This window comes from Triticum dicoccoides, chromosome 2B (assembly GCF_002162155.2).
Source record: "Triticum dicoccoides isolate Atlit2015 ecotype Zavitan chromosome 2B, WEW_v2.0, whole genome shotgun sequence".
Taxonomy (NCBI): Eukaryota; Viridiplantae; Streptophyta; class Magnoliopsida; order Poales; family Poaceae; genus Triticum; species Triticum dicoccoides.
The window spans coordinates 414,889,667-414,915,940 of record NC_041383.1 but is presented as its reverse complement, the minus strand read 5'-3'; the positions used below and the strand labels follow the sequence as shown (position 1 = coordinate 414,915,940).

General features: G+C 46.1%; 1 protein-coding gene across 2 annotated transcripts; it reads left to right on the top strand.

Annotated features, from left to right (window-relative positions):
* The first annotated feature begins 5,607 nt into the window (after positions 1-5,607).
* LOC119363966 lies at positions 5,608-11,053 on the top strand. Of its 2 annotated transcripts, none has more exons than XM_037629352.1 (2): positions 5,608-8,758; positions 9,960-10,991. In XM_037629352.1, the coding sequence occupies exon 1, from the start codon at positions 7,117-7,119 to the stop codon at positions 8,605-8,607; it is 1,491 nt and encodes a 496-aa protein (XP_037485249.1). In that variant the 5' UTR covers positions 5,608-7,116; the 3' UTR covers positions 8,608-8,758; positions 9,960-10,991. The 2 variants fall into 2 exon arrangements, with proteins under 2 accessions (XP_037485249.1, XP_037485250.1); XM_037629353.1 differs by having other exon boundaries at positions 5,610-7,192; positions 7,513-11,053.
* The last annotated feature ends 15,221 nt before the right edge of the window (positions 11,054-26,274 follow it).

Here is a 26,274-nt window from a genome sequence, read left to right as displayed (position 1 = left end):
ACCAGTTGCTCGGGGGCTACTGCATTGCCTATTCAATGCAAAAAATTCAAAGTATTCAGTGTTCGGCTTGACCAAGCTATGGGCAAACACGTCGTCGGACAACAACAGGTACCATCTGGGACTTATCCGACATCAAGCTAATATACTATGACGACTTCTCAAAATCCTCTATCAAGGGTGCATCTCGGGTTTTAGGCCAACACACACCTTGAGGGCTACTAGCCATACATCTCACCAGCAAATAAATCGCACCAATCGGAGATAAAATCCGCAAACAATCAGCCCACAGCCGAGGTGGTGCACCACCTCAGAAGCAGTCTGGCATAAAGCTCGTATACAAACGATTGGCTCCATAGAGGGCATTTCCGGCATTAAGCTCGGCTAAACTCCTTTGACTTTTTCGAGCTAAGGTGATCTATGACACCTCGGATATAGTCCGGCATTGGAGCTTGGATACAATCCGGTGTTGGAGCTTGGATGCAGTCCGCGTTGGATATCGGCTGCAAAAAGAGACCTGGAATGTAGTCTGGCGTTGGAGCTCGGATACAGTCCAGCGTTGGAGCTTGGATGCAGTATGGCGTTGGAGCTTAGCTGCAAAAATACACCTTAGATACAGTCCGGTGTTGGAGCTTGGATACAATCTGGCGTTGGAGCTCAGAAGCCAAGGACACCGCCGCACGGGAAGCACTTCAAACATGAGCTGTGGCGTAGAAATAACAAGCATTGATAAAGGCCGAAGACTTAAAGGGGATCCTCGGATACTCGATGTGTAAACTCTTCGGACTCACTCCGGCGATCCTCAAGATTGAAGATGGGAAGATTTGTTGAACCAATTTTGAAGACCGATAACCGAAGATGAATAACAGTTTGGAAGAATCGAGGAGCGTCCCCAACTTGAAGACCGGTTCGGGGGCTACTGACGGTGTCCTGGACTAGGGGGTACTCACCACGTCGTCTCCCGACCAGCGGGACAGGCCGAGTACCCCCATGGTGGTTCACTCATGGGCCACTTCGGGCAGCCCATGCCGCATACAAGGGAGATTCCACAAGACTTGGCGCCCAAGCCGAGGACTCTTCTAAACCCTAGGTCTCCGATGTATTATATAAACCAAGGCCAGGCTAGCCAATAGGGGATCTCATATTCATTATAACAATATCGTGCTAGATACATGTACTCTATACTACACCCCATATGAATACAATCAAAAGCAGGATGTTGGATATTATCTCTTCGAGAGAGCCCAAACCTGGGTAAAATCCTGTGTTCGTGTTACCATCGCTCCAAGACGCCTAGCTTAGGGCCCCTATGATACGTCTCCAACGTATCTATAATTTTTGATTGCTCCATGCAACTTTATCTACTGTTTTGGACTATATTGGGCTTTATTTTCCACTTTTATATTACTTTTGGGACTAACCTATTAACCGGAGGCCCAGCCCAGAATTGATGTTTTTTGCCTTTTTCAGTATTTCAAAGAAACAGAATATCAAACGGAGTCCAAACAGAATGAAACCTTCGAGATCGTGATTTTTCAACCGAATGTGATCCAGGAGACTTGGACCCTACTCCAAGAAGTGTCCGAGGAGGTCACGAGGGTGGAGGGCGCCCCCCCTGGGCGCGCCCCCCTACCTCGTGGGCCCCTCGGAGCTCCACCGACGTACTCCTTCCTCCTATATATACCTACGTATCCCCGAACGATCAAAACAGGAGCCAAAAACCTAATTCCACCGCCGCAACCTTCTGTATCCACGAGATCCCATCTTGGGGCCTGTTCCGGAGCTCCGTCGGAGGGGGCATCCACCACGGAGGGCTTCTACATCATCACCATAGCCCCTCCGATGAAGTGTGAGTAGATTACTTCAGACCTTCGGGTCCATAGCTAGTAGCTAGATGGCTTCTTCTCTCTTTTTGGATCTCAATACAATGTTCTCCCCCTCTCTCGTGGAGATCTATTCGATGTAATCTTCCTTTTGCGGTGTGTTTGTTGAGACCGATGAATTGTGGGTTTATGATCCAGTATTATCTATGGAAAATATTTGATTCTTCTCTGAATTCTTTTGTGTATGATTGAGTTATCTTTGCAAGTCTCTTTGAATTATCTTTTTGGTTTGGCCAACTAGATTGGTAGTTCTTGCAATGGGAGAAGTGCTTAGCTTTGGGTTCAATCTTGCAGTGTCCTTACTCAGTGACAGAAAGAGTTGCAAGGCACGTATTGTATTGTTGCCATCGAGGATAACAAGATGGTTTTTTTATTGCATGAATTTATCCCTCTACATCATGTCATCTTGCTTATGGCGTTACTCTATTTTTACTTAATACTCTAGATGCATGCTGGATAGCGGTCGATGAGTGGAGTAATAGTAGTAGATGCAGAATCGTTTCGATCTACTTGTTTTGGACATGATGCCTATATACATGATCATTGCCTAGATATACTCATAACTATGCTCAATTCTGTCAATTGCTCAACAGTAAATTTGTTCACCCACCGTAGAATACTTATGCTCTTAAGAGAAGCCACTAGTGAAACCTATGGCCCCCGGGTCTATTCTCATCATATCAATCTCTATCACTTTATTTACTTGCGTTGTTTTTACTTTGCCTTTAATTTTTACTTTGCATCTATCTATCCAAAATACCAAAAATATTATCTCTATCAGATCTCACTCTCGTAAGTGACCGTGAAGGGATTGACAACCCCTAAGCGTTGGTTGCGAGTTGCTATCGTTTTGTGTAGGTACAAGGGACTTGTGTGTGGTCTCCTACTGGATTGATACCTTGGTTCTCAAAAACTGAGGGAAATACTTACGCTACTTTGCTGCATCATCCTCTCCTCTTCGGGGAAATCCAACGCAGTGCTCAAGAGGTAGCAAGAAGAATTTCTGGCGCCGTTGCCGGGGAGGCTCATGCAAGCAAGTCAACCATACCAAGTACCCATCGCAATCCCTATCTCTCGCATTACATTATTTGCCATTTGCCTCTCGTTTTCCTCTCCCCCACTTCACCCTTGCCATTTTATTTGCCCTCTCTTTCCCAATCTCCTCCTCTCTTTCCCGTTTGCCTTTTTCCCTTTGCCTTCCTGCTTGCTCTTGTGTTAGTTTGTCTTTTTGTTGCGATGGCTCTACCTAGATTTGGTGACCTTCACCTTAAAAGGCTAGAGGAGATCGAGAGCAATGTTAGAAAGTTTATGGTTTTACAATTTGAGCACAATAATTTCTTTAGAAACGAACTTATGGAACAAAAAAGTTTTATGAGCTTTATGAATAAAGAACTCGATGATATGTCTAAAGAATTTGATGGTATAAGGGCTCAAATTGCTCGTCTTGAAAAGATGACCGCTGAAATTTCGGATATGCAAGCTACCTTAGTCAATAAGATGGCCGCTAAACTGAATACCTATGAAAATCAAGATGAAGATCTAAAAGTTTTTGATGTGTCCCCCATTAAATCTTTGTTTTGCAATATGAATCTTGATGAATCTGAAGATTATCTTCCTTTACCTAGAAGGCGTTCTAAGAATTCGGAGTTTCTAGATCTTGATGATGAAATTGATGAAAGTGGGATTGAAATAAATAAAAACCATGATGTTGCTAAACCCACTATTTTGGATCTCAAGGAATTTAATTATTAAAATTGCTCTTTGATTGGTTGTATTTCCTTGTTGCAATCCGTGCTAGATTCTCCTCATGCTTATAGTCAAAATAAGGCCTTTACCGAACATATTGTTGATGCTTTGATGCAATCTTATGAAGAAAACTTGAGTTGAAAGTTTCTATCCCTAGAAAACTCTATGATGAGTGGGAACCTACTATTCAAATTAAAATTAAAGATTTTGAGTTTCATGCTTTGTGTGATTTGGGTGCTAGCGTCTCTACTATTCCCAAAACTCTATGTGATTTGCTGGATTTCTGTGATTTTGATGATTTCTCTCTAAACTTGCATCTTGCGGATTCCACTATTAAAAAACCTATGGTAAGAATTAATGATGTTCTTATTGTTGCAAATAGGAATTATGTGCTCGTAGATTTTATAGTTCTTGATATAGATTGCAATCCTTCATGTTTTATTATTCTTGGTAGACCTTTCCTTAGAACGATTGGTGCAATTATTGATATGAAGGAAGGGAATATTAGATTCCAATTTCCCTTAAAGAAGGGTATGAACACTTCCCTAGAAAGAAAATAAAATTACCATACGAATCTATCATGAGAGCCACTTATGGATTGCCTACCAAAGATGGCAATACCTAGATCTATCCTTGCTTTTATGCCTAGCTAGGGGCGTTAAACGATAGCGCTTGTTGGGAGGCAACCCAATTTTATTTTATGTTTTTTGTTTTTGCTTCTGTTTACGAATAAATAATCCATCTACCTTCTGTTTAGATGGGGTTTTATCTTTTAATTAGTGTTTGTGCCAAGTAGGACCTATAGGATAACCTACGATGATAGTTGATTTGATTCTGCTGAAAAACAGAAACTTTGCGCGCACGAAGTTAGTTATGATAAATCACAGGAACTTGATTTTGCGTTGATTCTTTTTGCCGATGATCAATAAACAAATTGTCCAGGCGTTCCTATTTTGGTAGAATTTTGAGAGTTCCAGAAGTTTGCGTTAGTTACATATTGCTACAGACTGTTCTGTTTTTGACAGATTCTGTTTTTCGTGTGTTGTTTGCTTATTTTGATGAATCTATGGCTAGTAAATTAGTTTATAAACCATAGAGAAGTTGGAATACAGTAGGTTTAACACCAATATAAATAAATAATGAGTTAATTACAGTACCTTGAAGTAGTCTTTTGTTTTCTTTCTCTAACGGAGCTCACGAGATTTCTGTTGAGTTTTGTGTTGTGAAATTTTCAAGTTTTGGGTGAATTCTTTTGATGGATTATGGAACAAGGAGTGGTAAGAGCCTAAGCTTGGGGATGCCCATGGCACCCCCAAGATAATCCAAGGACACCAAAAAGTCAAAGCTTGGGGATGCCCCGGAAGGCATCCCCTCTTTCGTCCACTTCCATCGGTAATTTACTTGGAGCTATATTTTTATTCACCAACATGATATGTGTTTTCCTTGGAGCGTCTTGTATTATTTGTGTCTTTGCTTGTTAGTCTACCACAATCATCCTTGTTGTACACATCTTTTGAGAGAGCCATACATGAATTGGAATTTGTTAGAATACTCTATGTGCTTCGCTTATATCTTTTGAGCTTATAGTTTTGCTCATAGTGCTTCACTTATATCTTTTGAGCGTGATAATTATTGCTCTAGTACTTCACTTAGATCTTTTCGAGCACGGTTGTGGATTTTTTTAAAAAACTATTTGATCTCTCGTGCTTCTCATCAACACATTTCATATACATCTTTTGGCAACCAAATATGCGGTGTATTGAGTTATATTCATTCATTTCTTGCTATGAATTGTTGAATATGTGAATAAAAATCATATAAAGGATCCTTCACTTGTCATTTGTTTATTTTGCAGAAAAGTGCGATAAGGCACTATAATCTTGAAGATCTTGTCTACAAAGAAAGAGGATACAAGACCGAGGGCCAATAGAAGAGAAGGGGGACTCGAGTATGAAGAATTAAAGAAATGGAGGGCCAAACTAAAGAAGAAAGGGATCTACTTGAGGCTAAAGAAGAGAAGAAGGAGGGCAAAAGTGCAAAAATGCAGATCTGGGAGGGGATCAAAATCCCTAGCCGCATCTCCATTGCAATCGGGCCTGGCATCTCATCTCTCTCCCTCTCCCCTTCTTCTCCACCACCGGCTGCCGCCACGGCCAGGCCGGCGTGGTGGTGCGCCTCCGCAGCCCATCCATCCACCAGCACCACCATCACACGACCACTCCACCACCAGTGCCATCCATCACCAGCACAGCCAGCACCCAGTACCACCATCACCTCCATCCACCAGCGCCACACCACCCATCCACCTCTCCCTGCTGCTACCCCTTGCTACTCACGCCCTGGACCAGCCATTGGGGTCGCCGGCGTCTGATCTCCCGCGCGCCTCCAACTGCTGCTGCTTTCCCCCTCGTCTCTACTGCTGCTACTCCACTTCCTCTGCTCCCCTTCTTCTTCTTTAAATCTCGCTGCTGCTGCTCTTCTTCTCTCTTCACCTGCTGCTGCTCATCCCTCACGCCCCTTCTCTAGCTGGCTGTTGCTGCTCTTCACCTTCCCTTGCCCCAACCTGCTGCTACTTCTTCTCTCAACCTCCTGCTGCTGCTTCTCCTCACGTCCCTGCTGCCGCTCCATTCCCAATCTTGCTGCTCTCTCTCTCTCTCTCTCTCTCTCTCTCTCTCTCTCTCTCAAATTTCGGTGACCTTCAGTAGTGTAATAATCAGTACTATGTAATGTTTAGATTTGATAAGTGTAATATCCTACTGTTTGGTTCAGTTTCAAAGTTTAATATAAATGCTTGATTAGTATGTCCTTTGTCCTGACTAGTTGATACCTTGTCACTTTGAGAAATATTTGACCTGTCATACTTTGTTTAGTGAAACAGTATTCTTCATATGTGTGTGGTGTCCTGTGATATATATATACATATGTGTGTGTTTGTAATGTGAGTTATATCAATTCTGTCCTATATCCATGATTCTTCTCTCTGTACATGTTAGATAAACCTATGAGTTCTAGTCTTGTTGATTCTCTTGTGTGATGATGTTCGCCTGTGTTAGTGTTCTAATTTCTCAAGCATATAGAAAATACCAAAAAGATTATTGAGTCAAATCTGAATCTACCCTTGCTGTTTGCATTTTCTTTGTCGACGATCTTTGGGAACGACCTTGTTAGTGTAGGTTTATTTTCTTGCATTCATAATCTGAATTGTGTTACCTAGCTTTAGCCAAGCACGATCATCGATTTGCCTAGTCCCTGAGGAGAACACGACACTCGTAGTTTGGGGCGTAAAAACCCCTCTATACTTACAATTGATCATTTTGGCGCCGTTGCTGGGGACTAGCGTCGTGTGACTGTGTTAGGATATAGACTAGGTTTTTCTTGTTTTCTTTTTGTGACATCTATATGTGATATATCTCTAACCACTAATCCTTGTTCTAGATCATTTTCTTTCTGTTTTCTTTTCTTTTGGCAGGTTAGAACTATCTTCTCGGTTATGGCTTACTATTCAGATCATCAGGCTTATGCGAGCAACACTACAAATAGCACGGAAAGTGTTCAAGAACTGATAGGTAAGATTTTCCATCGATTAGATGATTTAGCTCGGCAGCGAGAAGTAGTTTTTGAGGATAGGCCTAGTTCTTACGATCCTTATTCCAGAGGCCATCCTTATGTTGCTCCTACTTGCCATATTTGCGGATTTCAGGGCCATTCGCCCGCTGAATGTCAGCGTGGCTACTCTCACATTCCAGATTGTTTTGGCATGAGCTTCGCTCAAGAGCATAGCTCATACCAAAACAATTACTCATATGGGTGGCCTGAAAACCCGAATATGTCATATAGGAGCAACAACCCTGAGATCTCACCGTTTGCTTCTAGTAATCATATGCAGGGATCTAGGTATGAAGAGGAGAGCCACAACTATGCTCCACAACAGTCTTATTCAACTCCTATTCATATACTTCAGCACCAGGAGATGTTTCCAATGGAGTTAAATGGTCCTACATTTGGTCAACCAACACCTTCAACACAAGTGCCTACTCAAGATGAGTTCGATGACATAGACAAGCTCGCACTTTTGAGTCTCGAGTTCACTTGGAGTGCCAAGGATGATCCTATTAGGAAGGTTATACTAGATGAAATGAAGAAGATCAAGAGTGGAAAAGAGCTAGTGGAAGAAGTAAGGAAGATTGAGAAGAACATCAACGCTGGCAGCACTATTTCTTCACAGCTAGAGCTGAGTGTTGCTGAGATTCCCCTTGATACATGTGAGGTTCCAACACCGTCACATCCAGTTGAGCAAGATAGCAAGAGTCCAGAGGAAGAAAGACCTCAGATTGAAGAAGATGAACTAGAAGACAAGGAACAAGATGATCAAGAGCTGCAATTCCCAAGTGATCAAGTTGAAGACTCATCATCTACTACTCCTGAAGAAGTACAAGAAGCTGCTGTAGATGAAGATGAAGAACCTGAGATTCATTTGCCTATTGTCATACCAGAGCGTGATGTGTCAGGTTTATCTAATCCTCTTAATGACATGTCTTCATATGATTTGTTTGCTTCTACCTTGCATTGCATGATGCCATCTGTTAAAGTAGATTTGAAAAAGTATTTGCTTGGATATGATCATATATACCCTGTTAGTGGCATTACTCACATTAATGATGATCACAGTTACTTTCCTCGTGCTAGACCTATGCTTAATGAAACATATCATTCTTATGCTAATCTTGAGCTTAATGAAAAATATCATCCTCATGTTAGTGTTGACTTTGCTGATTTCTACCATCCTAAACATGTGCTTTATAGCTATGCTTATGTAATTGGATATTCGATTGATGACTTGGAGGGTATTATCCCTACCACTTGTATTGTCTCTTTCGTTGAGTGCTCTTTCAGGTTCTTGCTTGTGCACGAATCACTACATGCTGACCAAGTTCGAGATGCCATTCCCTGGGACCCCGGTGGACCCATGGCATGGGGATGAGGAGAAGCAAGGAGCACACATGAAGAGAGAAGCTGGAGCAGGCATGAGGATAGGGAAGCAAAAGGAGAGGAGTCACAATGCACGAGGAAGCAAAGGAGAAGAGTTGCAGTTTAGAGAGTGTCGAGCGTGTGCTACTTCCTATAAAAACCCGGTGAGTTGTTTCATGACCCATTCCGAGTATATCATCCATTGATACATGCTGAAATCAAATGTTATTTGGGTTACTTAAGCCATGCCTTAAATGTTGCCCCACTGAATTTTATTTGACATATGGTGCTTGATGTGAATATGTGAAGTGAGTGTTGAATGCCTTGTAACCTAGTAATCTACACAATGCTTGCTTTGCTGAAATTAGTGAAAGCTATTAGTTTTGAGTGCTCAAATCCCTAGTACACTAGAAAACTTAATCATTTTCTACTTTTACCTCGATACACCTAGATCATTAAGTGTCAGATGCTGATTTTGTGCCTAATGTGTTCCCATTGAGAGCAATCACCTAACCACTATGGATTAGCATGTTATGTTCCCTGGATCGGTAGCATGTGAACCAGACATGGAGAAGTGATGATTCCTATTTTTGTGCTTATGCGTTGTTCATTTAAGATAAGTAATAATGAATAAATTAGTCTGACTACCTATAGTAGCATGTCATGTTCTCGGGATCGGTGGCATGTGAAATTGGGTTAGCTTGGGCAGTAATTATTAATAAAAAAATGTAATTGTCGAACCAGGTGTATACCATGTTCTCGGGATCGGTGGTATGTTCCTTTGGGGAGACAAACAACAAAAAAACTAATAATTGGTCGATCCAGGTGTATACCATGTTCTCGGGATCGGTGGTATGTTCCTTTGGTGAGATCGATAAAATATTATCATTGCTTTACTTCTATAAATAAGTGAACTGATCACAAGTTTATGTTCTTTTTTGTGCTCTGGATCATGCTCTCTTTAGGAACCTTTGGCACAATCATCATTTGAACTTGTTGATCCACTTTTATCATTGTAAAAGTTTAAAATGATTGAGTCTACTAGTATCCTATTGCTTTGTAGCACTCTTAACCATTAATTTTCACTAGCTAAGTCTGAAGATGCCTTGTTTGGAGATCTATTTTACCAAGGCATTCTTTACTCAGTTCACTATTCATATTCTTGCTCTTGTCATCTACCTTTGCTTGAGGACAAGCAAAGATTTAAGTGTGGGGGAACTTGATCAACACATTTCATATACATCTTTTGGCAACCAAATATGCGGTGTATTGAGTTATATTCATTCATTTCTTGCTATGAATTGTTGAATATGTGAATAAAAATCATATAAAGGATCCTTTACTTGTCATTTGTTTATTTTGCAGAAAAGTGCGATAAGGCACTATAATCTTGAAGATCTTGTCTACAAAGAAAGAGGATACAAGACCGAGGGCCAATAGAAGAGAAGGGGGGACTCGAGTATGAAGAATTAAAGAAATGGAGGGCCAAAACTAAAGAAGAAAGGGATCTACTTGAGGCTAAAGAAGAGAAGAAGGAGGGCAAAAGTGCAAAAATGCAGATCTGGGAGGGGATCAAAATCCCTAGCCGCATCTCCATTGCAATCAGGCCTGGCATCTCATCTCTCTCCCTCTCCCCTTCTTCTCCACCACCGGCCGCCGCCACGGCCAGGCCGGCGTGGTGGTGCGCCTCCGCAGCCCATCCATCCACCAGCACCACCATCACACGACCACTCCACCACCAGCGCCATCCATCACCAGCACAGCCAGCACCCAGTACCACCATCACCTCCATCCACCAGCGCCACACCACCCATCCACCTCTCCCTGCTGCTACCCCTTGCTACTCACGTCCTAGACCAGCCATTGGGGTCGCCGACGTCTGATCTCCCGCGTGCCTCCAACTGCTGCTGCTTTCCCCCTCGTCCCTACTGCTGCTACTCCACTTCCTCTGCTCCCCTTCTTCTTCTTTGAATCTCGATGCTGCTGCTCTTCTTCTCTCTTCACCTGCTGCTGCTCATCCCTCACGCCCCTTCTCTAGCTGGTCGTTGCTGCTCTTCACCTTCCCTTGCCCCAACCTGCTGCTACTTCTTCTCTCAACCTCCTGCTGCTGCTTCTCCTCACGTCCCTGCTGCTGCTCCATTCCCAATCTTGCTGCTCTCTCTCTCTCTTTCTCTCTCTCTCTCTCTCTCTCAAATTTCGGTGACCTTCAGTAGTGTAATAATCAGTACTATGTAATGTTCAGATTTGATAAGTGTAATATCCTACTGTTTGGTTCAGTTTCGAAGTTTAATATAAATGCTTGATTAGTATGTCCTTTGTCTTGACTAGTTGATACCTTGTCACTTTGAGAAATATTTGACATGTCATACTTTGTTTAGTGAAACAGTATTCTTCATATGTGTGGTGTCCTGTGATATATATACATATGTGTGTGTTTGTAATGTGAGTTATATCAATTCTGTCCTATATCCATGATTCTTCTCTCTGTACATGTTAGATAAACCTATAAGTTCTAGTCTTGTTGATTCTCTTGTGTGATGATGTTCGCCTGTGTTAGTGTTCTAATTTCTCAAGCATATAGAAAATACCAAAAAGATTATTGAGTCAAATCTGAATCTACCCTTGCTGTTTGCATTTTCTTTGTCGACGATCTTTGGGAACAACCTTGTTAGTGTAGGTTTATTTTCTTGCATTCATAATCTGAATTGTGTTACCTAGCTTTAGCCAAGCACGATCATCGATTTGCCTAGTCCCTGAGGAGAACACGACACTCGTAGTTTGGGGCATAAAAACCCCGCTATACTTACAATTGATCAATTTCACTTAGATTATTTTGAGAGTCTTTAATAGCATGATAATTTGCTTAATGTTAATATACTTGGTGTTCAAGATATGTGAAACTTTCTTTTGAGTGAATTGAATACTAAGATAAGTTTGATGCTTGATAATTGTTTTGAGATATGGAGGTGATAATATCAAAGTCGTGCTAGTTGGGTGATTATGAATTTGAGAAATACTTGTGTTGAAGTTTGCAAGTCCCGTAGTATGCACATATGGTTAAAGTTGTGTAACAAATTTGAAACATGAAGTGTACCTGGCTTGTGCATCCTTATGAGTGGCGGTCGGGGACGAGCGATGGTCTTTTCCTACCAATCTATCCCCCTAGGAGCATGCGCGTAGTACTTGAATTTTTGATGACTTCTAAATTTTTGCAATAAGTATATGAGTTATTTTTACTAATGTTGAGTCCATGGATTATACGCACTCTCACCTTTCCACCTTTGCTAGCCTCTTCGGTACCGTGCATTGCCCTTTCTCACCTTGAGAGTTGGCGCAAACTTCGCCGGTGCATCCAAACCACGTGATACGATATGCTCAATCACACATAAACCTCCTTATATCTTCCTCAAAACAGGCACCATACCTACCTATCATGGCATTTCCATAGCCATTCCGAGATATATTGCCATGCAACTTCCACCATCATCATCATGACATACATTACTTTTGTCATATTGCCATTGCATGATCTTGTAGTTGACATCGTATTTCTGGCAAAGCCACCATGCATTATTTTCCATACATGTCACTCTTGATTCATTGCACCATCCTGGTACACCGCCGGAGGCATTCATATAGAGTCATATCTTGTTCTAAGTTTCGAGTTGTAATCCTTGTGTTGTAATCAATATAAGTGTGATGATCATCATTATTAGAGCATTGCCCAAATAAAAAAAAGAGAAAGGCCAAAAAGAAAAAAGAAAAAAGGCCCAAAAAAAGAAAATAAAAAAATAAAATAAAAAGGGCAATGCTACTATCTCTTTTTCCACACTTGTGCTTCAAAGTAGCACCTTGTTCTTCATGTAGTGAGTCTCATATATTGTGCTTCAAAGTAGCACCTTGTTCTTCATGTAGTGAGTCTCATATATTGTGCTTCAAAATAGCACCTTGTTCCTCATGTAGTGAGTCTCATAAGTTGTCTTTTTTTATACTAGTGGGAATTTTTCATTATAGAACTTGGCTTGTATATTCCTACGATGGGCTTCCTCAAATGCCCTAGGTCTTCGTGAGCAAGCAAGTTGGATGCACACCCACTAGTTTTCTTTTGTTAAGCATTCATAGCTCTAGTGCATCCGTTGCGTGGCAATCCCTACTCCTCATGTTGACATCAATTGATGGGCATCTCCATAGCCCGTTGATTAAGCCTCGTCAACGTGAGACTTTCTCCTTTTTTGTCTTCTCCACACAATCCCCGTCATCATATTCTATTCCACCCATAGTGTTATATCCATGGCTCACGCTCATGTATTGCGTGAAGGTTGAAATTTTTTGAGATTATTTAAGTATGAAACAATTGCTTGGCTTGTCATCGGGGGTATAGAAGTTGGGAACATCTTTGTGTGACGAAAATGAAGCATAGCCTAACTATATGATTTTGTAGGGATGAACTTTCTTTTGCCATGTTATTTTGAGAAGACATGATTGCTTTGATTAGTATGCTTGAAGTATTATTATTTTTGTGTCAATATGAACTTTTGTCTTGAATCTTTCAGATCTGAATATTCATATCACAATTAAGAAGATTTACATAGAAATTATGCCAAAGTATCACTCCGCATCAAAAATTCTTTTTTATCATTTACCTACTCGAGGACGAGCAGGAATTAAGCTTGGGGATGCCTGATACATATCCAACGTATCTATAATTTTTGATTGCTCCATGCTACTTTATCTACTGTTTTGGACTATGTTGGGCTTTATTTTCCACTTTTATATTACTTTTGGGACTAACCTATTAACCGGAGGCCCAGCCCAGAATTGTTGTTTTTTGCCTTTTTCAGTATTTCGAAGAAACAGAATATCAAACGGAGTCAAAACGGAATGAAACCTTCGGGATCATGATTTTCCAACCGAACGTGATCCAGGAGACTTGGACCCTACTCCAAGAAGTGTCTGAGGAGGTCACGAGGGTGGAGGCCGCCCCCCTGGGCGCGCCCCTACCTCGTGGGCCCCTTGGAGCTCCACCGGCGTACTCCTTCCTCCTATATATACCTACGTATCCCCGAACGGTCAGAATAGGAGCCAAAAACCTAATTCCACCGCCGCAACCTTCTGTATCCATGAGATCCCATCTTGGGGCCTGTTCCGGAGCTCCGCCGGAGGGGGCATCCACCACGGAGGGCTTCTACATCATCACCATAGCCCCTCCGATGAAGTGTGAGTAGTTTACTTCAGACCTTCGGTTCCATAGCTAGTAGCTAGATGGCTTCTTCTCTCTTTTTGGATCTCAATACAATGTTCTCCCCCTCTCTCATGGAGATCTATTCAATGTAATCTTCTTTTTGCGGTGTGTTTGTTGAGACCGATGAATTGTGGGTTTATGATCCAGTATTATCTATGGAAAATATTTGATTCTTCTCTGAATTCTTTTATGTATGCTTGAGTTATCTTTGCAAGTCTCTTCGAATTATCTTTTTGGTTTGGCCAACTAGATTGGTAGTTCTTGTAATGGGAAAAGTGCTTAGCTTTGGGTTCAATCTTGCGGTGTCCTTACTCAGTGACAGAAAGAGTTGCAAGGCACGTATTGTATTGTTGCCATCGAGGATAACAAGATGGGGTTTTTTATCATATTGCATGAATTTATCCCTATACATCATGTCATCTTGCTTACGGCGTTACTCTGTTTTTACTTAATACTCTAGATGCATGCTGGATAGCGGTCGATGGGTGGAGTAAAAGTAGTAAATGCAGAATCGTTTCGATCTACTTGTTTTGAACGTTGAGGGAGTCCTGGACTAGGGGGTGTCCGGATAGCCGAACTATCATCATCGGCCGGACTCCAAGACTATGAAGATACAAGATTGAAGACTTCGTCCCGTGTCCGGATGGGACTTTCCTTGGCGTGGAAGGCAAGCTTGGCGGTACGGATATGTAGATCTCCTACCATTGTAACCGACTCTGTGTAACCCTAGCCCTCTCTGGTGTCTATATAAACCGGATGGCTTTAGTCCGTAGGACGAACAACAATCATACCATAGGCTAGCTTCTAGGGTTTAGCCTCCTTGATCTCGTGGTAGATCTACTCTTGTAACACACATCATCAATATTAATCAAGCAGGACATAGGGTTTTACCTCCATCAAGAGGGCCCGAACCTGGGTAAAACATCGTGTCCCTTGTCTCATGTTACCATCCGCCTAGACGCACAGTCCGGGACCCCCTACCCGAGATCCGCCGGTTTTGACACCGACATTGGTGCTTTCATTGAGAGTTCCTCTGTGTCGTCACCGGTAGGCTCGATGGCTTCTTCGATCGTCAACAACGATGCAGTCCAGGGTGAGACCTTCCTCCCCGGACAAATCTTCGTATTCGGCGGCTTTGCACTGCGGGCCAATTTGCTTGGCCATCTGGAGCAGATCGAAAGCTACGCCCCTGGCCGTCAGGTCAGATTTGGAAGTTTGAACTTCACGGCTGACATCCGCGGGAACTTGATCCTCGATGGATTCGAGCCACAACCGAGCGTGCCACACTGTCACAACGAGCATGATTTAGCTCTGCAGCCGGACAGTATCCTGGAGGCCGCACTCGAGTCCGCTCCGATCTTCAATTCGGAGCCGGCTGCGCAGATCGAGGACGGATGGCTAGACACCGCCTCGGGGGCTGCAACCTCTACGGTGATAGAGCCGAACACTGATCTTGTCCCTCATAAAGCCCGTGACTCCGAGGTGCCGGACTCCTCGCCGGACTCTGAGCCTCCCGCGCCCCCTCCAATCGAATCCGGTTGGGCGCCGATCATGGAGTTCACCGCTGCGGACATCTTTCAACACTCACCTTTCGGCGACATCTTGAGTTCGCTAAAGTATCTCTCGTTATCAGGAGAGCCCTGGCCGGACTGTGGTCAGGACGGTTGGGATGCGGACGACGAAGAAATTCAAAGCCCACCCACCACCCACTTAGTAGCCACTGTCGACGATCTAACCGACATGCTAGACTACGACTCCGAAGACATCGACGGTATGGACGACGATGTCGGAGACGACCAAGAACCAGCGCCTACCGGGCACTGGAAAACCACCTCATCATATGACATATACATGGTGGATATCCCAAAGGATGGGAATGGCGAAGGAACAGCGGAGGAAGACCCCTCCAAGAAACAGCCCAAGCGCCGGCGTCAGCGGCGCCGCTCTAAATCCCGCCACAGCAAGAATGAAGATTCCGGCACCGGAAATAATAACACCCCAGACAGTGCCGAAGACAACCCCCTCCAGCAAGATTCAGCACAGGAGGATGGAGACGCCAGCCCTCATGAGAGAGCGGCAGAAGAAGAGGTAGAGGATTATAAGCCTACCTCCGGAGACGAGGCAAGCCTCGACGACGACGAATTCGTCATGCCTGAGGATCCCGTCGAACAAGAACGTTTTAAACGCAGGCTTATGGCCACGGCAAACAGCCTCAAGAAAAAGCAGCAATAGCTTAGAGCTGATCAAGATCTGCTAGCCGACAGATGGACTGAAGTCCTCGCGGCCGAAGAGCATGAGCTCGAACGCCCCTCCAAAAGCTACCCTACACGCAAGCTGCTCCCCCGATTAGAGGAGGAGGCATATGAACCTGCATCACCAGCAGACAATACGGCTGACCGACCACCCCGTGGTCGTGACAGAGAGGCCTCTAGGCCCTTCACTAGAACCGTACCCCGGCATCGCTCGAAAAGCACAAGGCCACAGGGGAACGCTCCGGACTTGCGAGATATATTGGAGGATAAGGCAAGACAATCAAGATCGATCTATGGATCGCGTGGGCGCCCCATGATACGTGACGACAACTGTCGCGCCGGACACAGTAAGTCTGGCTGGGCCGAACAAAATAGACAAAGCTCTTTTGAGCTCCGTCGTGATATCGCCCAGTACAGAGGCGCCGCACACCCACTATGCTTCACAGATGAAGTAATGGATCATCAAATCCCCGAAGGGTTTAAACCCCGTGAATATTGAATCTTACGATGGCACAACAGACCCCGCGGTTTGGATCGAAGACTATCTCCTTCACATCCACATGGCCCGCGGTGATGATCTTCACGCCATCAAATATCTCCCACTCAAGCTTAAAGGACCAGCCCGGCATTGGCTTAACAGCTTGCCAGCGGAGTCAATTGGGAGTTGGGAAGACCTGGAAGCCGCATTCCTCGATAACTTCCAAGGCACGTATGTGCGACCACCAGACGCTGACGACCTAAGACATATAATTCAGCAGCCAGACGAATCGTCCAGACAATTCTGGACACGGTTCTTAACCAAGAAAAACCAAATCGTCGACTGTCCGGATGCGGAGGCCCTCGCGGCTTCAAACATAACATCCGCGATGAGTGGCTTGCCCGGCACCTGGGACAGGAAAAGCCGAAATCCATGGCAGCCCTCACATCACTCATGACCCGCTTCTGCGCGAGTGAGGACAGTTGGCTAGCACGCAGCAACAACCTCAGCAAAAATTCTGGCAGTCCGGATATCAAGGACCGTAATGGCAGGTCACGTCGCAACAAAAACAAACGCTGCATTAACGGCGATAATAGTGAAGATACGGCAGTCAATGCCGGATTCAGAGGCTCTAAACCCGGTCAGCAGAAAAAGCCATTCAAAAGAACTACTCCGGGTCCGTCCAATTTGGACCGAATACTCGACCGCTCGTGCCAGATACACGGCACCCCCGAAAAGCCAGCCAACCACACCAACAGGGACTGTTGGGTATTCAAGCAGGCAGGCAAGTTAATTGCCGAAAACAATGACAAGGGGCTGCATAGCGATGACGAGGAAGAGACCTGACCGCCGAACAATAGAGGACAGAAGGGTTTCCCCCCATAGGTGCGGACGGTGAACATGATATACGCAACACACATACCCAAAAGGGAGCGGAAGCGTCCACTCAGGGACGTATATGCGATAGAGCCAGTTGCCCCAAAGTTTAATCCATGGTCCTCCTGCCCGATCACTTTTGACCGAAGGGACCACCCCACCAGCATCCGCCACGGCGGAGTCGCCGCATTGGTTTTAGACCCAATCGTCGATGGATTTCACCTCACCAAAGTCCTGATGGACGGCGGCAGCAGCCTGAATCTGCTTTATCAGGATACAGTGTGCAAAATGGGCATAGACCCCTCAAGGATTAAACCTACCAAGACGACCTTTAAAGGCGTCATACCAGGTGTAGAAGCCATTTGTACAGGCTCAGTTACACTGGAAGTGGTCTTCGGATCCCCGGATAACTTCCGAAGTGAGGAGTTAATCTTTGACATAGTTCCGTTCCGCAGCGGCTATCATGCTCTGCTCGGACGTACCGCATTTGCAAAGTTCAACGCGGTGCCGCACTACGCATACCTCAAGCTCAAGATGCCAGGCCCTCGAGGAGTCATCACGGTCAACGGAAACACGGAACGCTCTCTCCGAACGGAGGAACATACAGCGGCTCTCGCAGCAGAAGTACAGTGCGGCCTCTTAAGGCAATTCTTGAGTCCGGCCGTTAAGTGACCGGACACGGCTAAACGCGCACGGAGTAACCTACAACAAGATCACCTGGCACGTTCCGAGCATGCGTAGCAGTGCGGCCCCAACCCCAGCCCCTGCAAAACGTCAAGACAGGTCCTTCGCGTACACCATTACGCCTTGGAGATACCATGGGCATGGGGAGAGGGGCACGACCACGATAGGCCCAGAATGCGGCTCAACCACACCAGGGGCCCTCAAGTGTGTCGTTCTTTTTTTTTCTTTTTCCTTTTTCTTTTTACCCACAGGACTCCGTTCGTCAGAGGCCCTGTCCGGTAGCAGACCTGCCGAACTCACGATGCAACAGCCAGGGAAGGAGAAAGGCTACAACGAATATCCAGGTGGTCTCCACTACGAGCATTAAATCTGTTTTATACACCATTCCGCAGCCTACCCCTGGAGGGGGACATGTTTAATAGTCCCATCCCTTGCTTATCGCACCATTTGTATCGTTCTGCATTCACAGCAGTTTTTCTTGAATAAGTAATGCAGCACCTTTTTGCTTCCAATTGCATTTCTTTCTTATACATATGTTCATTTATGACATGTTGCATCCGTACATTTTGGTATGGCTAAATACACCAGGGGCTTATGTTTCCCGCATCATGGTGTGATAAGTCCGAACACTTTCACAAGTGCGGCACCCCAAACTTATAGCATTATATCCATCGGCTCTGAATCATGTCTTGGGTCAATAGTTGGGTTTGCCCGGCTCCCATGTTTTGGTACCTTACGTTCCGTTGTATCGGCTAAGGTGGCACTGGGAGAACCACTGTGATTGCGCCCCAGTTGAGCTGGGCGAGCGCCTCAGTGGAGAAAGCTAAAACTGACCGTCATGATGAGGCGAGAGTTGGTCGCTGTTCGAGAGGTTTTCTGCGAGTCCCTAAAGACTTATGCCGCTTAGAGCGAGGAGCCGGCTTTGTCCAGCCCAGGCGTGGATAGCGCCCCAAATTCGGCCTTCCGAATACTAGGGGCTTCGCCGAAATTTAAAATTATAGAATTCTATGGCTAAGTGAGAGTGTTCAAGCATTATAAGTCCGGTTGCCTTGTTCGTTGTGTTGAGCGCCTCCCTAGATGGACCCAAAAATGGGAACAAGAGTGCTCAAATTTATCCCGAACACCCCAGCACTCGTGGCGTGGGGGCTGAAGCCGACGACTTGCCATCTCTCAGATTTGATAAACAGCCGCACAGAAGGTAATATTTTAAATTAACAAGCGTTGCTTAGCGCATATGAACTAAGTTTTTAGCGCACAGGATAACAAAATGCGAGTCTACTCAAATATTACATCTTTGGAGCACTCACCCGCAATAATGCGGGCACCCTTCAGGACACTCTTATAATACATCTCGGGCATGCGATGTTCCTTGCCCTGCGGTGGCGCGTCCGTCACAAGCTTCTGAGCATCCATCTTGCCCCAGTGCACCTTTGCGCGGGCAAGGGCCCGACGGACACCTTCAATAGAGGCAGAGTGCTTGATGACTTCAACCCACGGACACGCATCCACCAGCCGCCGCACCAGGCCGAAGTAGCTCCCAGGCATGGCCTCCTTAGGCCATAGCCGAACTATGAGGCCCTTCATGGCCTGTTCGGCCACCTTGTGGAGCTCGACCAGCTGCTTCAGCTGGTCGCTAAGGGGCACCGGATGTCCGGCCTCAGCATACTGAGACCAGAAGACCTTCTCCGTCGAGCTCCCCTCCTCGGCCCTGTAGAAAGCGGCAGCATCGGACACGCTGCGGGGCAGATCTGCGAATGCTCCTGGAGAGCTCCGATTTCGGGTAAGTGATAGGTAATTCACACGCACATGCTTACTTTGCATGAAAAATGCCTTACCCGCCGCTATTTTCTTCAACGCCTCGACTTCCTGGAGGGCCTTATAGGCTTCTGCGTTAGCGGCTTTGGCACTCTCAAGAGCTGTTGCAAGCTCGGACTCTCGAGTCTTCGAGTCACGCTCCAAACTCTCGTGTTTTTCCACGAGAGCCTGGAGCTCTTGCCGTACCTCCGCCACCCGCGCCTCCTGCCTCTCTCGCTCGGTGCGTTCCGCGGCCGCATTACGTTCGGCCGCGGCACCGCCTCCTTCAGGGTCGCCACCTCGCTTGTGGCCCCTGCAATACCCACGCTATCCTTGTCATTCTTCTTGCAACCAAAATCATTTTCTTTAAGGTACAATTTTAATAAGGTGTTACTCACCTTCATTGTCCTCGAGCTGCTTCTTGGCACGGCCAAGCTCGTTCTCGGACCGCTTGAGGCTTTGCTTCAAAGTATTGACCTCCGCAGTCAGTGCGGCAGAGGTCAGCAGCATAGCCTGCAATCCCATATTGACATATTTTTTATGACTCCTGCGTATATCTTTTTAGATCCTCAGTCCGGCTTTTCTTTTCGAACACCGAACCAAGCATCAGGGGCTACTGTCTATGCGGTACTATTTTACATATATCAAAATTCTTACCTCAAAGCCTGTTAGAAGGGTGCTGCAGGCTTCGGTCAGCCCGCTCTTGGCGAGCTGAACCTTCTGAATCACCGCACTCATAACAGTGCGGTGTTCCTCTTTGATGGAGGCGCCATTGAGCGCCTCCAGCAAGCTATCCGGCACCTCCGGTTGGACGGAGGCTGCCGGCGTCACGGTCTTGCCCTTCTTACGAAGGGGCTGCCCGCCAGACTCCGGAGCCACTATGGGTTCCGGGGCCGAGTCCGGTGCAAAGTCCGGGAGGTTGTTCTGCGACACCTCCGGGGCCTCCTCCTCCTGGTAGGTCCCTTCCCGGGATCCCACCTCGGCATCATCCGCATCACGGGGGGTGGAGGCGGTCGGAAGGGAATCCATATCCGACGCACCCAAGGACCCGCTCGACGAAGCGGGAAGATCATCCTTGGGCGGACTGCAGGGTTGTATGCGGCATTAGAAAGACACCATGTGGCGAAAAGAAAAATCATGAAGTTATTCGGGAGTCCGGATACTTACGATCTCGCCAGGGGCTTGGCCCTTGGGGGCCAATCCTCGTCGCCGTCGCCGGCGTTGGCAGAGCAGTCCGGGGGAAGAGTCCTTCCCTTCTTGGACCCTTCGGCCTCCCTCGTTGGGGAGGCCTTCCTTTTCTTCCCTTCCCCCGTTGGGGGAGAGGCTTTCTTCTTCTCCTCCTCGCCTTTAGGAGTCTGCCTCGGAGTCATCATCCGATAACACCTGAAAATGGGAACTCTTCCGAGTGCCCGTGGCCTTCTTCTTGGCCTTCTTCTCCGGCACCACGTGGGGTGCCGGAGCCAGCAGCCCCGTTAAGCGGGCGTTCGCTGGGTCCTTTGGTAATGGGGCCGGACAGATAGTCTGTTCGGCCTTCTCCAACTAGTCCTGTCAAAGGAGAGGGAGTTTAGATCCCGCATAGAGTCAAACTATGGAAAACAAGCGTCCTGTAAAGGGAAAAATCGCTTACCTCATCAGCTGGACGCTGTGAGCTGAATCCGCGATCTTCGGTAGCGGATGCGGGGGCCTCGGCACCCTTAAACAGCACCCTCCAGATATCTTCGTATGTAGTGTCGAAGAGCCCGCTCAAAGTCTGGTGCCGCGCCGGATCGAACTCCCACATATTGAAGCCCCGTCGTTGGCACGGGAGAATCCGGCGGATGAGCATGACCTGGACTACGTTGACAAGCTTTAGCTTCTTGTCCACTAGCTTTTGGATGCAGGCTTGGAGTCCGGTCAGCTCCTCCGAATCACCCCATGTCCGGCCGCTCTCTTTCCAGGAGGTGAGCCGTGTGGGGATGCCAGATCTGAATTCGGGGGCCGCTGCCCATTCAGGGTCACGCGGTCGGTGATGTAGAACCACCCTGATTGCCACCCCTTAATGGTTTCCATGAAAGTGCCCTCGAGCCAAGTAACATGGGACATCCTGCCCACCATGGCGCCTCCGCACTCCGCTTGACTGCCCTTCACAACCTTCGGCTTGATACTGAAGGTCTTGAGCCACAAGCCGAAGTGGGGCTGGATGTAGAGGAAGGCCTCACACACGAGGATGAACGCCGAGATGTTGAGGATGAAATTCAGGGCCAGATCATGGAAATCCAGGCGGTAGTAGAACATGAGCCCCCGGACAAAGGGATGGAGTGGGAAGCCCAGTCCGCGGAGGAAATAGGGAAGAAATACTACCCTCTCATGGGGCCTGGGGGTGGGGATGAGCTCTCCCTCGTTGGGGAGCCGGTGCGTCATGTTGCTGGACAAATATCCGGCGCTGCGCAGCTTCTGGATGTGCCCCTCCGTGACGTAGGAGGCCATCCACTTGCCTCCCGCTCTAGACATAGTTGGAGAAGGTTGAGGTGAGATGTGCGGACTTGGGCGCTGGAGCTCGAGTTCGCGGAGATGGATAAGCCAAGGAGGAAGAAGGCGCAGGTAAAAGGGTTGGATCTTTATCCCTTTATATGGGCGGACAAAAACATGTGTCCCCACTGGCCTGATAAAACTCGCTTATCTCCCAAGCGCCGCAATCAATGGCGCGGTTGGGTTACCCACGTCCGTATTGATGGGAATCCCGGAATAAGGGGAACACGATCTCTGCTTCGACAAGACGTGCCAAGGAAACCGCTTCGCTAAACGCGCTGAGGTGGTACAATAAAAACAATTCTAGTAAAGGCTTGGTAGTGGTGTGACGTCACGCCACAAAATACGTCAGCAGATTGAACTTGTGTAATATTATTCTCTCTACGGTGGTGCGTGGAATTTATTTTGCAGAGCCGGACACTATCCTGGTGTTCACAATCTTCTATAAATTATTCGGAGGAGGAACCCGCCTTGCAATGATGAACACAATATGCACGCCGGACTCGTCGTCATTGAAGCCTGGTTCAGGGGCTACTGAGGGAGTCCTGGACTAGGGGGTGTCCGGATAGCCGAACTATCATCATCGGACGGACTCCAAGACTATGAAGATACAAGATTGAAGACTTCGTCCCGTGTCCAGATGGGACTTTCCTTGGCGTGGAAGGCAAGCTTGGCGATACGGATATGTAGATCTCCTACCATTGTAACCGACTCTGTGTAACCCTAGCCCTCTCCGGTGTCTATATAAACCGGATGGCTTTAGTCCATAGGACGAACAACAATCATACCATAGGCTAGCTTCTAGGGTTTAGCCTCCTTGATCTCGTGGTAGATCTACTCTTGTAACACACATCATCAATATTAATCAAGCAGGACGTAGGGTTTTACCTCCATCAAGAGGGCCCGAACCTGGGTAAAACATCGTGTCCCTTGTCTCCTGTTACCATCCGCCTAGACGCACAGTCCGGGACCCCCTACCCGAGATCCGCCGGTTTTGACACCGACAGACGTGATGCCTATATACATGATCATTGCCTAGATATACTCATAACTATGCTCAATTCTGTCAATTGCTCAACAGTAATTTGTTGACCCACCGTAGAATACTTATGCTCTTGAGAGAAGCCACTAGTGAAACCTATGGCCCCCGGGTCTATTCTCATCATATCAATCTCTATCACTTTATTTACTTGCTTTGTTTTTACTGGGCCTTTACTTTTTACTTTGCATCTATCTATCCAAAATACCAAAAATATTATCTCTATCAGATCTCACTCTCGTAAGTGACCGTGAAGGGATTGACAACCCCTAAGCGTTGGTTGCGAGTTGCTATTGTTTTGTGTAGGTACGAGGGACTTGTGTGTGGTCTCCTACTGGATTGATACCTTGGTTCCCAAAAACTAAGGGAAATACTTACGCTACTTTGCTGCATCATCCTCTCCTCTTCGGGGAAATCCAACGCAGTGCTCAAGAGGTAGCGCCCTACTAGGAGATATGCTTGATATAGAACCGACAACATGCGCTATTAATTATGACCTATACCGTGAGAAAAGCAAAAAATTAATCCCCACCTAAGTCAAATTAATTAACCCTCTCTCGATGTCGGTGAAAGTGATGGACCAAGCGGGCCCATAGATGGAAGCATCACCGGTAACCGCGTGAGTGAGTGCGAGAGGACAACTACCATCGCTTGCATGTGTGCCAAACATATATGTGGAGAGGTGTGTGGTTGTGATGTTTTGAATACCTAATGCACAACTTTGATGTGGCATCTCTGCCTCGAAATCCGTAAGGAGTGAGGTTCATGACACCTAGTATATGCTCGTCACATTCCCCCTTCGACACGTACTATATATATATGCACTCCTACCGTAATAGCCCTAAAAGAATTAATCCTCCTTGTTCGTCAAACTATATATATATACCTCTCTCTCGTTGGGTCAAAGTGAGGGACGATGACCTCGCGGTCCGAAAGAGTGAAGCGTATGTCGCACACGAGTGAGCGTCCTATATAGGACAACCAATGCATGCATGTGGCCCAAAGAGGTGTTTGTGTGATGTTTGAATACGCAATGCACAACTTTGATGTGGCACCTATATATACCTCAGAAACCGAAAAGTCCTCACAGAGAGCGAGGTTCATGATGCGTGGTATATGCTACCTCCCCCCCCCCATTCGACGTGTGGTATATATATACTCCTACTGTGCACAAACCAAAAAGAATCATTCCTTGATGGTCAAATTAACCTCCCGTTTGTTGGTTCAAAGTAATGGAGGACAACCTCGCGGGCCCACAAATGGAAATGCCGCACGCGAGTGAGTTCCTATAGGGAAACGACCGCCTGCATGGTATTGTGTGATGTTTGAATACCAATGCACAACTTTGATGTGGCACCTGCCTCGGGAACCGTAAAGTCCCCACATGGAGTGAGGTTATGATGCATATATAGTATACATGTTGCCCCCGCTTTAACATGTACTACATACTCCTACCGTGCATATACCTAACACAAACCAAAAAAGAACCATCCTTGTTGGTCAAATTAACCTCTCTCTCTCTGTAGGTTCAACTGATCGATGATGACCTCGCGGGCCCATGAAGAAATTCACACGCGAGTGAGTGTCATAGGACAACCACCGCGTGCATGTGCCCAGAAGAGGTGTGTTGTGTGACGTTTGAATACCCAATGCACAACTTTGATGTGGCACATGCTTCATAAACCGGAAACGCATTACACCGAGGTTCACAACGCGTAGCCCCCTCACTTCGAGCCGGGGGGGGGGGGAATCATGTGTACGCTTGTGACCGAACATTGATATGGAATCTCACCATGATCCACACTGTAACACACATGCCAAGATGAATCCACCTTTTAATTTGGTTAAATGCCTCTCATTGTCAGTGGAAACTGAAAACCTTTGCGGGCTAACGAATGGGCACGTCGCTGATAACCGCACAAGGGAGTGTTCGATAGGACCACCAATTAATGCATGCATGTGGCCCGAACATGTATGTATGAAAGGGTTGTGTAATGTTTTAAATAACCAATTCACGACTTTGGTGTGGCATATATGACTCGCAAAATTATCAATCCCACACGGAGGCTCATGACTTGTAGTGTACTTTCGGACCCCCCCCACACACACACAGAGACACACACATCCCGCACCACCACCGCCACTCTGAGGCATGTCAAACTTTTTCTGCAGTGAACATGCATGTGACCAAAGGAGTGTCGTGTTAAATTTTTAATAAAAAAGAGAGATCATTCAATCGTTTTTATACATTGATTGATTTCCTAGGGATTTAATGTGCAAAAATCAAATTTGAGCTACATGTGCACCAAAATGGATTGCAAAATCATATGTGTGTCCCCGGGTGCATGTTTCCCTATGCAAGAGATTTGAGAACATTGAGAATATTGATTTCTAAAATTTAGTCAATCCAAAACTTAGTTAAAACTCATGAAACTTATCATGGTGTCATATGGACACCAGTAGACCGTGATATTGTATTTTTCGTCAAATTTGAGACAAGTTTTGATATAATCTTCTTACAAACAGGAGATTGTTAATAATTGGAAAACAATATCGCATATGGATTATTTATTCGGACCGTGTGTGTTACACCAACAATGTATATGTGCCATGCTTCGGTTAAGCAATGCGTGCCATGCTTCCATTAAGCAATAAAGTGGCATAATTAATCATCAAAAAGAAAAACAATATACATGACGCCACATGCCCCGTGTGCCGTGTGAGCAGGCGTGAGTTGATGGGACGCATGCGAGCAGTCTGCCGTGCAGGCAAACCGGGAGGCATGTGTGCAGGTGTGTGCATTGACA

Coding starts and splice junctions, on each gene's coding strand:
- LOC119363966 (XM_037629352.1), top strand. CDS start 7,117: ATGGCTTACTATTCAGATCATCAGGCTTATGCGAGCAACACTACAAAT.